We start from the raw sequence: 12,210 nt of genomic DNA, 5'->3' as shown, positions 1-12,210 counted from the left end.
AGAGAGAACGTGGTGCAGCTGAGGATCAGAACAGGGGCTGCCCTTTCGGGCTTCCCAGAAGACTGACATCCTGGGAGCAAGGTGGCATGGGATTGATTCACCTTCCAAATCAACGGAAAATGCTGAATTTCTTTTCCCTGACAGATGCCTTCACTGGGACCACGAATGGGGCAGAGAGCAGGGTATGCTTCAGGGTCGCTGTGAGTCCAGCCGTGGAAATCAGACCGAGTGAAATTTGAATCTCAGCTCTACCACTTACCGGCTCTCAACTCCCTTGACCTCCAAGCCTCTGCTTCCTTAGATATAAAGCGAGTTTAAGCATAGAACCAACTTTGTCATTTCTGTGAACGATGAGGGCGTAAAGCTCCCCAGAACACTGCCACCCACATCAGTGCTGACCTGAATACTAGAGGTTACAAGGCTGTGATCACGAAGATGACTGTGAATTACTATGAGCTTGCGGGCAGAGGGCTCATCCCAGATCCTCCGGTCCCACACCCCGCCCCCACGCCCCGAGGCCTCCCGACCCTGCCATCCCAGGCAACCTCCCCCCGCGCACGGCCACCTCAGTGACCCCAGGGCGGGCGCCGGGCACCGCCGCCGGACCCCCGTTACCTGGGGCCAAACGCGACCTGCCGCCACCTCGCGTCCTGGGCCCTGCCTCCCTCCCGGCCGCCTCCCGGCCCCGCAGCTGCTGCGGCGGCGCCCCCAGCCCAGCCCGGCCCGGGCGGCGCGGGATGCCTCGGCGGGGCTGGCGGCGGCGGCCACGCGGCGCGCTCCGGCGGAGGGGAGGGGGCTCCGCGGCGGCGGCTGCGGCGGCGGCGGCAGCGGCAGCGGCTGGCCCGGCGGGGGGCAGAGCCCAGAGGCGCGGCGGCGGCGGCGGCGGCGGAGGAAGAGGAGGAGGAGGAGGAGGAGGATGCAGGGGCTGCGGGCGGTGGCGCGGCCCGGTCCGCAGTGAAACCCGCGGCGCCCGAGGCGCAGGGAGTGGCCGTCGCCTCCTGCGCGCACCATTCCTGAGATGGCGGCGACGCGGCGGCAGCTCGGGGAGCCGAGGAGGGGTCAGCCGGGCGCGGGCTGAGCCTCGCCGGCCGGGGAGCTCGCCGGGAACCCGCGCGCTTGGTTGGGTCCCGGCCGGCCAGCAGGCCTGCGGAGCGGCGAGGCCGGGGGTGGCCCCGGAGCGGAGCGCGGCGCCCGGCCCGGGGAGGCCGCGATGGCGAACGCGAGCGAGCCGGGCGGCGGCGGCGGCGGCGGCGAGGCGGCCGCCCTGGGCCTCAAGCTGGCCACGCTCAGCCTGCTGCTGTGCGTGAGCCTCGCGGGCAACGTGCTGTTCGCGCTGCTGATCGTGCGGGAGCGCAGCCTGCACCGCGCCCCGTACTACCTGCTGCTCGACCTGTGCCTGGCCGACGGGCTGCGCGCGCTCGCCTGCCTCCCGGCCGTCATGCTGGCGGCGCGGCGGGCAGCGGCCGCCGCGGGGGCGCCGCCGGGCGCGCTGGGCTGCAAGCTGCTCGCCTTCCTGGCCGCGCTCTTCTGCTTCCACGCCGCCTTCCTGCTGCTCGGCGTGGGCGTCACCCGCTACCTGGCCATAGCGCACCACCGCTTCTACGCCGAGCGCCTGGCCGGCTGGCCGTGCGCCGCCATGCTGGTGTGCGCCGCCTGGGCGCTGGCGCTGGCTGCGGCCTTCCCGCCCGTGCTGGACGGCGGCGGCGGCGGCGGCGACGACGAGGACGCGCCGTGCGCCCTGGAGCAGCGACCCGACGGCGCCCCCGGCGCGCTGGGCTTCCTGCTGCTGCTGGCCGTGGTGGTGGGCGCCACGCACCTCGTCTACCTCCGCCTGCTCTTCTTCATCCACGATCGCCGCAAGATGCGGCCCGCGCGCCTCGTGCCCGCCGTCAGCCACGACTGGACCTTCCACGGCCCCGGTGCCACCGGCCAGGCGGCCGCCAACTGGACAGCGGGCTTCGGCCGCGGGCCCACGCCGCCCGCGCTCGTGGGCATACGGCCGGCTGGGCCCGGCCGCGGCGCGCGCCGCCTCCTCGTGCTCGAGGAGTTCAAGACAGAGAAGAGGCTGTGCAAGATGTTCTATGCCATCACGCTGCTCTTCCTGCTCCTCTGGGGCCCCTACGTCGTGGCCAGTTACCTGCGGGTCCTGGTGCGGCCCGGCGCTGTCCCCCAGGCCTACCTGACGGCCTCCGTGTGGCTTACCTTCGCGCAGGCCGGCATCAACCCGGTCGTCTGCTTCCTCTTCAACAGAGAGCTCAGGGACTGCTTCCGGGCCCAGTTCCCCTGCTGCCAGAGCACCCAGGCCACCCAGGCCACCCTCCCCTGCGACTTGAAAGGCATCGGTTTATAAGTGGCTCTCCCGCCACCTGCACCCCAACCCAGCCTCTCCCTTTGGCTTGGACAGTGACGTCTTTTCTCCCCCTTCTGCCCCCTTTTTAATTTTCTGAGCTGCCTTCAAAACGGCTCTCGAAGTGCATCATCTCTAGGATTGTACAGACTCCTTTTGGGGGAGGGTTTCGAAGTCCCAGCCCCACCCCAGCACCTTGGGATTGACCTCCTGAATATAGTTTCATCCTGACAGTAGAACCTGGAGTCTTTGTACTGGCACTGATGTCTTTTATTCCATGAGTTACTTTTTTTTTTTTTTCAATAAAGGCTAAACTAATTTTCTTCATGCAACCTTTCCTAAAGACCATGGCCAGTTTTCTACAGAAGCTATTTTTGACAACCTCAAGTGGCATTACATTTTGCAGTGAGGTAGAGGGACCCAGGGGGACTTCACAAGTTCAATTTCTTGAGGGTCTTGTTGGCAGCGGGAGAAAGAGGGAAAGTTGTCTCAAGTTCCTTCTGAATTGCCATCGGTGGGGTCAGTTGGACTGCTCTGGTTCTTTAAAGGCGTTGAGAATTTTGTTCAGTATTGATATTGAATTTAAAGAGCAGAAATGGGAACGAGTAGCAAGGCAGTCATTTTTAATCAGTAACCAGTAACACAAGATTTGTTTCCTACCTTGCTTTATACTACTAGGAAATGCCCGTCGGCGACAACTGCTCTTTGTATCATACCAATCTTTGGAGTGGAAACATTTCTGTAAAACTGTACCTTTCAAAAGAGTAAAAAGTGTTTTGGTTAGTAATGGTGTGGAGAAAACACAGTATTGCATGTTTTTGTACGTACTGATTGTGGTTCATGGATTGGGAGGGCTCAGAGACAAGCAGAGTACTAAATCAAAACTGTTTAGGTATTTTTTGCCAATTAAAATTAAAATAATTTTAGGGGAACAGTTTGTGCTTTGAAGAGCCCAGTTTTATTCTGTCTTATTGCCACTTTGAAAATTGTTATTCTTTTGTTCATGGTATAAATGGGTGGAATTTAATGATACTCTACTTCTATGAGACAAAGCATTTCCTTAAAATGTTTGCTAGGTTAAGCTGTGCTGTTCTCCTGATGGTTATTTTAAATTAATAATGAGAACTATAATTTTAAATACTATTTCTTTGTTAGACACACTGTAACCTTAAGTTGAAAGACTAAATTCTGCAAGTACTGTATTTTTTCGCTTATAATGCTACATTTTTATTAACGTATCTTCTGTTTTGAGGATTTATATCTGTATTTCTCTTTGCATTATATAAATATACCAGTATTTTCATTCTGGAGTGGGTTTTTGTTCCTGTTGTTGTTTGAGGCTGTGACAGGTGGTGATATGCGTCTAAGTAAGGTACTCATGTTTTTATTATCCTTTTAGTGCATGCTGTTTAGCTGACCATAATTTCTAAGACATTTGGAGGCTTGTTAACTTAAAATGCAAGATGAAAAATCTGCAGATCTTCTCTTCAAGGAAAGAAGTAGTATATATATATATATATATACTGCTTCAAAACTTTTTTATGAACATATAAAACATGAATGTAAGCAAAGTAACCATTTTGATAAAATAATAATTAAAGTTGGTACAGTAAATATATTGAAATTTGAGTTGCACATAATATAAACTATTAAATATTCAGTCCAAGATGGAGAAGTCATAATAAGAGGGAGTGGCTAATTTATCGCAGGTGAATGGTCAGCATTATTTTATTTTGTCTGTAAATGTCAATCACTCTATGCAGACAGTCTCCTATTTGGAAAATACGAGTAACTATCAGTCTGTTTCTCCCCAGATCATGCGACTGGGTAGACATTAATTATCCAAGGGCCACTCATCAGAAATCTTCGCTTATCTGAAGACAGGCCCAGGAAGTAAATCTCTCCTCATCCAACATCCCCCCACCAGCCACAAGTGATCCAAGTTCAAAAAATAGAAGTCACTCAGCCTATGTGATGGTCAGAATTTTTAGCACCTGCCATGGCATAGGAACTAGGCTATCAGGGCTAACTCCTGTTTTTTTGTTTTGCTTTGTTCTGACTGGATGGGAGATTTCTAGTGAGAATTCAAGTGACAAGTAATGAGAAATGACGGCCAACTGTAAAGGAAAAAGAAGAACCAAGAGATGCAGAGGAACTAGCTGTCCGGAGGAACACTGCAGGAGCAAAACTCCCCCTTGCACCTCAACAGCTACTTTCATCACTGAATTTATTAGCCTGTACTTTGATTGTTAATTATATTAATAAAGAATCATCAAGACAAGGTTACTTGTATTTCAGAATACTCTACTCCTTGTACCAGGACAGGAACAATGTACTGGGGAAAGACTTCCATTAAAATAGCTCATTTTCTGTCATTGAAAAGTTAATTTAGCACAACTCCGCCGCCGCTCCTCCCCAGGTGAAATAAATGGGTTATGTCTATACTTGACACAAAAGAAAATCGATTGCTTGTCTATAAATCTCTGCATGTCCTGGCGTGGTATTACTGGGTCAAAGATGAGCATTTTTAGGTCTTTTGACACCATATGTCAAATCGCTTTGCAGAAAGACTTATACCTACTTTTAGACTTACACCTGACCATGTTCATTTTTTACAAATTGAAATATCTCAAAGTGGGGAAGCAAATAACAAATCAATAACCATAATGATGAAGGATAACCTCCACAGGCACCATTCAGCCTTGCCAGAGCTTCTCAGTCTCGCCATATTGGTTTCTACCTTTCCTCTTCTCTTTTCTTTCCTTTTCCTTTCTTCCCCTTTTCCTCTTCTTGCTTCCCTTCCTCCCTCTCTTATTCCTTCTCTCCCTCCTTCCCTCCTCTTTATTTTCTTCCTTCCCTTTCTCCCTTTCTCCCTCTTTTTTTTTTTTTTTTTTTTTTTAATTTTTGTGGTACGTGGGCCTCTCACTGTCGCGGCCTCTCCGGTTGCGGAGCACAGGCTCCGGACGCGCAGGCTCAGCGGCCGTGGCTCACGGGCCCAGCCGCTCCGCGGCATGTGGGATCCTCCCGGACCGGGGCACGAACCCGTGTCTCCTGCATCAGCAGGCGGACTCTCAACCACTGCGCCACCAGGGAAGCCCTCTCCCTCTTTTTGAAAGAAAGAAAATACAACACAGTCATTTCTGCCAAGGCTTTGGGCTCACCGTCAGCCATCTACATTTTCAAATGCCCTGCCCCTAAGAGGGAACAGGGTCCCAGGTCCTGGGCCTGAGTGAGGATGGATCGTGGGGTTGGCAGGACTGGCTCTACCCTTCACTGTCTTTCCATGACCCGTACAAGTGCAAAATTCTGGTTTGCCACAGAAGGCCTTTTATGGTCCGGCCCCTCCACCACCCTGGCCTCATCTTCCCCTTGTATTTCCATCTCTCCCTTCTCTGGTTACCTTTGTATAAGCTCTCCCCGGAAAGCCCGTCCCCCTCCTCTGCCTGGAGAATCCCTCACCGACTCCTCTAGAGCAGAGGCAATATTCACAATATGTAATAACTGGGATGGCATGGGCATATCTCACCTGTACAGCCGTACCCCTGGGTCTTGGCTGAACATCAGGTTTGTGCTGGACTCAGATCCAAGACTTCTGGAAGGCCTTCTTGGCCCAGTCACCCCTCTGCTGGGCCTTCGTGGTGCACACCTGGGCTCCTGGCTCCCCTGCTGGTCTCACATCCTCCCACTCCCTACTCAGGCTCTGTGCTCCAGCCACTCCAAGTCACTGGCAGTGCCCTGAACAGACCATACTGGGTCACACCAACATGCCTTTGCTGCGTTTCTTGCATCCAAAGTCCTTACTTCCTCTTTTCCCAACTCAACTGCTGTTAAGCTTTCAAACATACAGGCTGAACTCTTAAGACATAAAGGGTGAACTAACCTCTACAGAGAAGGGGAGATTGTCCCTGTGCAGGTCCTGAAAAATTTCCAAGTCTCCAAGCACAGTCATTAGATCTGAGTGCCACGGTGGGCTGAGTAGCAGGCTTCCTGGCATTTCAAGCTGTCTGTGAATTGAGATGGCTGAGGTTGTAAAATGCAGTGGACTCGGGCTTCCCTGGTGGCGCAGTGGTTGGGAGTCCGCCTGCCGATGCAGGAGATGCGGGTTCGTGCCCTGGTCCGGGGGGATCCCACATGCCGCGGAGCGGCGAAGCCTGTGAGGCATGGCCGCTGCGCCTGCGCGTCCGGAGCCTGTGCTCCGTAACGGGAGAGGCCACAGCAGTGAGAGGCCCGCGTACCACAAAAAAAAAAAAAAAAAAAAAAAAAAAATGCAGTGGACTCAAAACCCTGTTCTCCATTCACCTGGTAGATGTGCCACTGTGTGTGACCCTCCAAGACCACTGGACTTCAAGACACCCTCTGTGAGGGGCAAAGGAGGTAATGGGAAACTGTCTCCACCCATCCATATTCTAGACCCATATCATTATCCTTTGCATTGTTTATTAGCTGTTTCTGGAGGAAACAAAATTAAAAGCAAACTTGATCTGAGTCCACGGGGTTCTTTATGCTTTTTCTCCAACTTGGACAAGACTTTTGGGATCTACCTCAGCCTAAGAACAGAGCCCTCTTGCCCTCCCTTTTCCTTCCTTTTGGGATATTTTTGATGAGGTTGTAATGCTTGGAGCCACAGCAGCCATCTTGCAACCATGAGAAGAGATACTGTCAACATGGTGAAAATAGCAGACCAGAAAGATAAAAAGAGCAGACATCTGTTTTAACATTGTTGATCTACTTACCCAAACATGCAACCTCATATCACTAGATTTTAGATTTCTGGTCTTGAAAGAAAAACTGCTATTGCTTCAGGCACTAATATTCAGAAAGCCTGTTATTTGAAGCAACAATTAACTGCAACAATACTTAAAACAATTCCATCCTCTCCACTCCCTTGACAGATATGCCTGATATCCTGGAACTGTAGTCACAAATTTTTAAAAATTAGGCTTATTTAATTCAATTCACATTTCCAGTTATCAGATCATTCAGCCTGCTGTTAACTGTTAGATTAACCTGGCTCTGGAAAAAAATAATAAAATAGATTTGACTTGATTTCTTAGATTGAAATAAATCTAGAAGATTTTTTAAAAATAACTATTACAAGGCTGGTTCTATTTAATTGCACTTTATAAAAACTGTTATCATGATCAGTGTATTTTTAAGCTTTTAGTATGATACGTTTAGTTATAGGAATCTGGAAAAACACCTGAATGAATCCATCTAATCCATAGGTATTTAAGTGAATAAGAAGCCAGTTTCTATGTTGGGAAGTGCAGGGGAACACAGAGGATAAGAAAGGTCCAGTTCTCTTGCTGATGAGTTAGCAAGGTAATTGGAGAAAGCTGGCAAATGTGCCCCAAACCATAAATCAACGCAGAACATGAGATATGCCAGAAGAGAGGTCGAGAAAAAGAGCTCGGGATAATGAGGAGAACAGACCTCGCGGCCGATTGCCTGGAAAGGGCCCTCAGGCAGATTATCTCTGGATAACAGAAAACAGCACAAAAAAATTGTCCAGTTTCCATCTTCCCTATCTTTCTGATTCACACATTCTCCTCACTCTGGGGTCCATTTTCAAAATAAGTGTTTCTAAGGGAAATAAAACCACATAATTCTCTCTTCAAGGTTTTCTGTTCCAACTCTATGCGAATGCTCAAGTGCCAGTAAGGGATGTGTTCGTTTTAATGGAGAAAGTTTGTTACCGAAAATCTTTTTGCAGGGAGAGCCAGCATATCAGATTAGAAATGTCAGAACCGCATAGAAATCAAACAGGTAGCTCTCCAGGAGACCGCTCTCCTCTCTTTCCAAAGGAAGGAGGAGTAGCAGGCTTACCCTACAGAAAAAGGTATTTCGTGCTTTTGCTCAAGGGAAAAGGAGAAGAAAAGTCTTAGTAAGTATTCGATTCACCCTATATACTGGATGCAGACATTGAAGATAAATAAACAGCGTGAAATTTATATCTGAAAGCCTGAAGACTCAAAGTCACTTCAAATTACACAGAGAAAACATGCACAAATGTTTTAAGCTGCAAGGTCAAGGCATAAATGCAACTGTCTTACTTCTCAGTAACATTAAGGAGACAGGTAAATTAAAGCTATTTCACCACTTGGCTTCTAGGAGGAATAATTTAGTCATTCACAAATTAAGTTTTAAGTGGCCAGCCTGTTCTAGGGTAGAGAAGATGTAAACTGGTAGGAAAGTGTATATTTAAAAACATCACTCGAGATATTTTTATTACCTGAGTTACGCCAGTCTGTGTAGCTTTCTGGGATGGAAATCTTGCTTTCTGCCAGGATGTGATATCTGAGAAGCACACACTGTTTTTCGGTTAGAACCTGTGTTGGAACCTGGAGAGTGCAATAAATGGTTTCACTTTCTTGAAGATACGTAGATGTGCTGTAATTTTGAAAGGCTTTGAAAAATTATTAAAGTTGCAACGCTGACTTAATACATGCCTTATTAAAATATTCTCTAGAGATCATAAAATTTAAAATGCATGAGGGGACGAAACTTGTCCTCGCCTTTTTCATTTAACATATTTATTTTCCCCCCGTTATATTTTCCCCCTATAGTCCCTGAGTCCTGACCAATTTGCATTGCAATGTGCTTAGCAGAAGAAAAAAAAGGAAGAACAGATAGGAAAGAACCCCTGTCACAGGTATTCATTCTGGAGAGTGACATACTAAAGAGTTTAACTGTATAGTGTGTAATTCTTTTAGCCCACAGTCACGATCCAGTTCATTTGCATATCTATCTTGAGGAATTATGGGATACCAAAGCTATTTCTAGAATTTGATTTGCATAATTGTTCTAATCCTTTATGAGTAGGGTGACATGTGGTCTGACAAAAGATTTTTTTTTTTAATTTGTAAGTTACTTTATAAGTTTTATAAAGATATTAGAATTCAACACCTTTAGATATATATTTAATACCTGCTTCTATTAAAAGGAACACAATTATACAAAGGCGTGATTAGTCTTCTGCTAACGGCATGTTACTTTACTTTTTGCTAGTTGGAAAAACAGCTTCGTTCACTGAAGGTCTGTCTTTTGAAGTTTATTCTTTTTTTTCTAGCACCTCTTGGAGAGATTAAAATTCATTTAAACGTCATAAGAAAATGTGCGGTTGTAATGAGCCTCAGTGACTCTCCCTGTCTCCCAAATTTCTTAATCCGTGGGTAGATGACATATTTGAGTTTGAAACAGTAGCAGCAAGAAATACATTTAGGAGCTTCCATGGTGGCGCAGTGGTTGGGAATCTGCCTGTCAAGGCAGGGGACACGGGTTTGATCACTGGTCCGGGAAGATCCCACATGCCGCAGAGCAACTAAGCCCGTGCGCCACAGCTACTGAGCCTGCGCTCTAGAGCCCGTGAGCCACAGTTACTGAGCCCGCGTGCCACAACTACTGAAGCCCATGTGCCTAGAGCCCATGCTCCGCAACAAGAGAAGCCACTGCACCGCGCACCGCAACGAAGAGGAGACGCCGATCGCCACAACTAGAGAAAGCCCACGCGCAGCAACTAGGACCCAACACAGCCAAAATAAATAAATTAAAAAAAAAAATACATTTACACATTTTCCTAGTGTATGGAACAGGAATGCTCTTGTGAACAAAGAATGTGAATTTAACCATTTCTGATTTGAAGATTCTTCTTCCATTTGGTTAACAGTTTCTCCTTATGATATTTTTTCAGGACTGCAAAAAAGATGAAAACTCCATTCTGGATGTTTGAGCACTGACCACACTCCAGCCTCACACTCTCCTCTCTGTTCTTCCCCACCCCAGCACGTAGGCATTCTCACCCAGCCCTGCCTCCTGACCATAATAAAAACTAAAACCAACCAAACTGCCTCGCTGTTGCCACTTTGGGCTGACGTGCACCTGCTCTGTTCTCACCAGAAAATCCCACGACGTGAGGCATCAATGTCGTCACGTCTTCCCAGTGTGTGTGGCAGCATCTGTCCCAACATCCAAACCAATCTGGGGGGTTGGGGGTTGAGTCCACCTTCTGCAGGGCAACCACTGTGCAAGAACACCAAAACAAAGTTTTTAAGATCACAGAAAGAGGTATTCACCAAATGATGCACTTTTGAAAAGAATGATTCCGGTTCATATTGATTAGGGGAGAAGCGGAAGTGTTTTAACAGAGCCCTCGAATCGGAGCGGCTGAACTGCTTCTCTGGGCTGCTGGGTGACTGCTTCAGGAAGTCATCCAGTGACCCTCGGGTGGGTTAGCCCTACCTTCACTCTCTGGGTCCAAAGGAGCCAGATTCATTGTTGCATCTCCCTGCTGGAGAGGAAGGGGAGTGCAATTTACTTTCAAGGCAGTGAGGCATATCACTTCTGCCCACGCTCCATTGCTAAGTCACATCTGGCTAAGGGTTGCTGGTAAATGCAGTCTCTAGATGTCCAGATGAGTGACCGGGTACCCAGGTAAAACCTCTTGGGGGAGGAGCAAGGGGAGGGAGAGAAAAAAGGGAGGAAGGAGGGAGAAGGGGGGAGGGAGGAAAGAGAGAAAAGAGAGAGGCATGGGGGAGGGGCGGGGAGAGAGAGAATTTGAGAATGAATGAATGAATTGTGGAAGACAGTTGGAGTCTACCAGCCATACCTCCCATTCAGGGATTTTTCCCCCTCCCTAACCGAATCCATGAGAATTAACAGAGAATATTTAACATCAGTTGTGCAACAGACTAACGGTAGCAGACACTTAACTCCCAGAACCCAATCACAATACATAGTTAGCAATATTATTGTGAAAATGTCTTACTTTGAGCAGCAAATATTTTCTTTTAAAATTTTATACAAGAGTAAATATTCATTCATAGATGCACATCCTGGGTCTGAAAATATTTTGCTCCTCCATTTTGAACTCCAACTTGGGATTTCAAAAATATATCTTAAGAGGAAATGTTTAGGAGGACAGGCTGATCAGTGAAAGGGCCTTGGCAACTTCTAAGCAGAGAGCCATCATAAAAGAAGAAGGATTGGGGCTTCCCTGGTGGCGCAGTGGTTGAGAGTCCGCCTGCCAATGCAGGGGACAGGGTTCGAGCCCCGGTCCGGGAAGATCCCACATGCCACGGAGCGGCTGGGCCCGTGAGCCATGGCCACTGAGCCTGCGCGTCTGGAGCCTGTGCTCCGCAACGGGAGAGGCCACAACAGTGAGAGGCCTGCGTACCGCAAAAAAAAAAAAAAAAAAAAAAAGAAGAAGAAAAAGGATTGATGTTACTACCAACACACAAGGCTGTGCCTGTCCATCTCACAGTGGACCCTATGGAGAAGGGACCAAACTGCTTTGATTCGAGACAAGACAGGAGAGGTGAAGGTTTGAGGGTAGGGCAGGAGGTGGGTAGAGGTGGAACAAGACTGGCATTGAAATGATAAATTATTGATAAGATGCTGCATGATGGAGATAGAGGCTTCCTCATACAATTTTGTTTAGTTTTGTTGATGTTTAAAAATTTCCACAAGAAGTTATTGTTTTGCTTGTTTGCTTTGAAGAATGAACCACACACACTCGTGCCAGCCTCAGTACTGTCTCTAGGGAACAGGCCTGTTCCCCCTCACGTGAGAAAACGCCACTTGTGAAAACCATTAAAATGGTCCCTGACTTTATAATCTTCTGAAAAATGAAGTGAGAAAAGAGTGGGGTGAGATTTCTGATGATAGAACCAAAGATGAGTAAAGTCTGTTTATGTATTTCACCTATCACTGGTCTGGTTTGGTAAAGCTCCAACCAAAGACACAGGGATATGCTGGGAAGGATGAAGGTCTTCAGTGAGATAACCGGGTTTGTAAGGGCACAGTTTTGGCACACACTTTTCTACAGTTAAAAAAAATGCTGCTCTTAAAAAAATGCTCAAGTCAGA

General features: G+C 48.4%; 2 protein-coding genes across 6 annotated transcripts in view; one reads left to right on the top strand and one right to left on the bottom strand.

The window, feature by feature from the left end:
* EIF4E3 (eukaryotic translation initiation factor 4E family member 3) overlaps window positions 1-1,508 on the bottom strand; it is a 148,238-nt gene extending 146,730 nt beyond the window's left edge. The window contains exon 1 of one of the 5 annotated variants that reach the window (XR_010842507.1): window positions 1,379-1,471. The gene's annotated coding sequence lies outside the window, so the exon portion shown is untranslated. Of the gene's footprint in view, window positions 1-615; window positions 705-1,378 lie in introns of those variants that run through there. The other 4 variants (XM_067043634.1, XM_067043633.1, XM_067043636.1 and 1 more) reach the window with 4 other exon arrangements.
* GPR27 (G protein-coupled receptor 27) lies at window positions 1,211-4,808 on the top strand. Its single transcript, XM_059077929.2, has one exon. The coding sequence runs from the start codon at window positions 1,211-1,213 to the stop codon at window positions 2,348-2,350; it is 1,140 nt and encodes a 379-aa protein (XP_058933912.1). The 3' UTR covers window positions 2,351-4,808.
* The last annotated feature ends 7,402 nt before the right edge of the window (window positions 4,809-12,210 follow it).

The sequence above is a fragment of the Kogia breviceps genome, chromosome 10 (assembly GCF_026419965.1).
Source record: "Kogia breviceps isolate mKogBre1 chromosome 10, mKogBre1 haplotype 1, whole genome shotgun sequence".
NCBI classification, from domain to species: domain Eukaryota; kingdom Metazoa; phylum Chordata; class Mammalia; order Artiodactyla; family Physeteridae; genus Kogia; species Kogia breviceps.
This window is presented reverse-complemented; position numbering and strand designations above follow the sequence as displayed.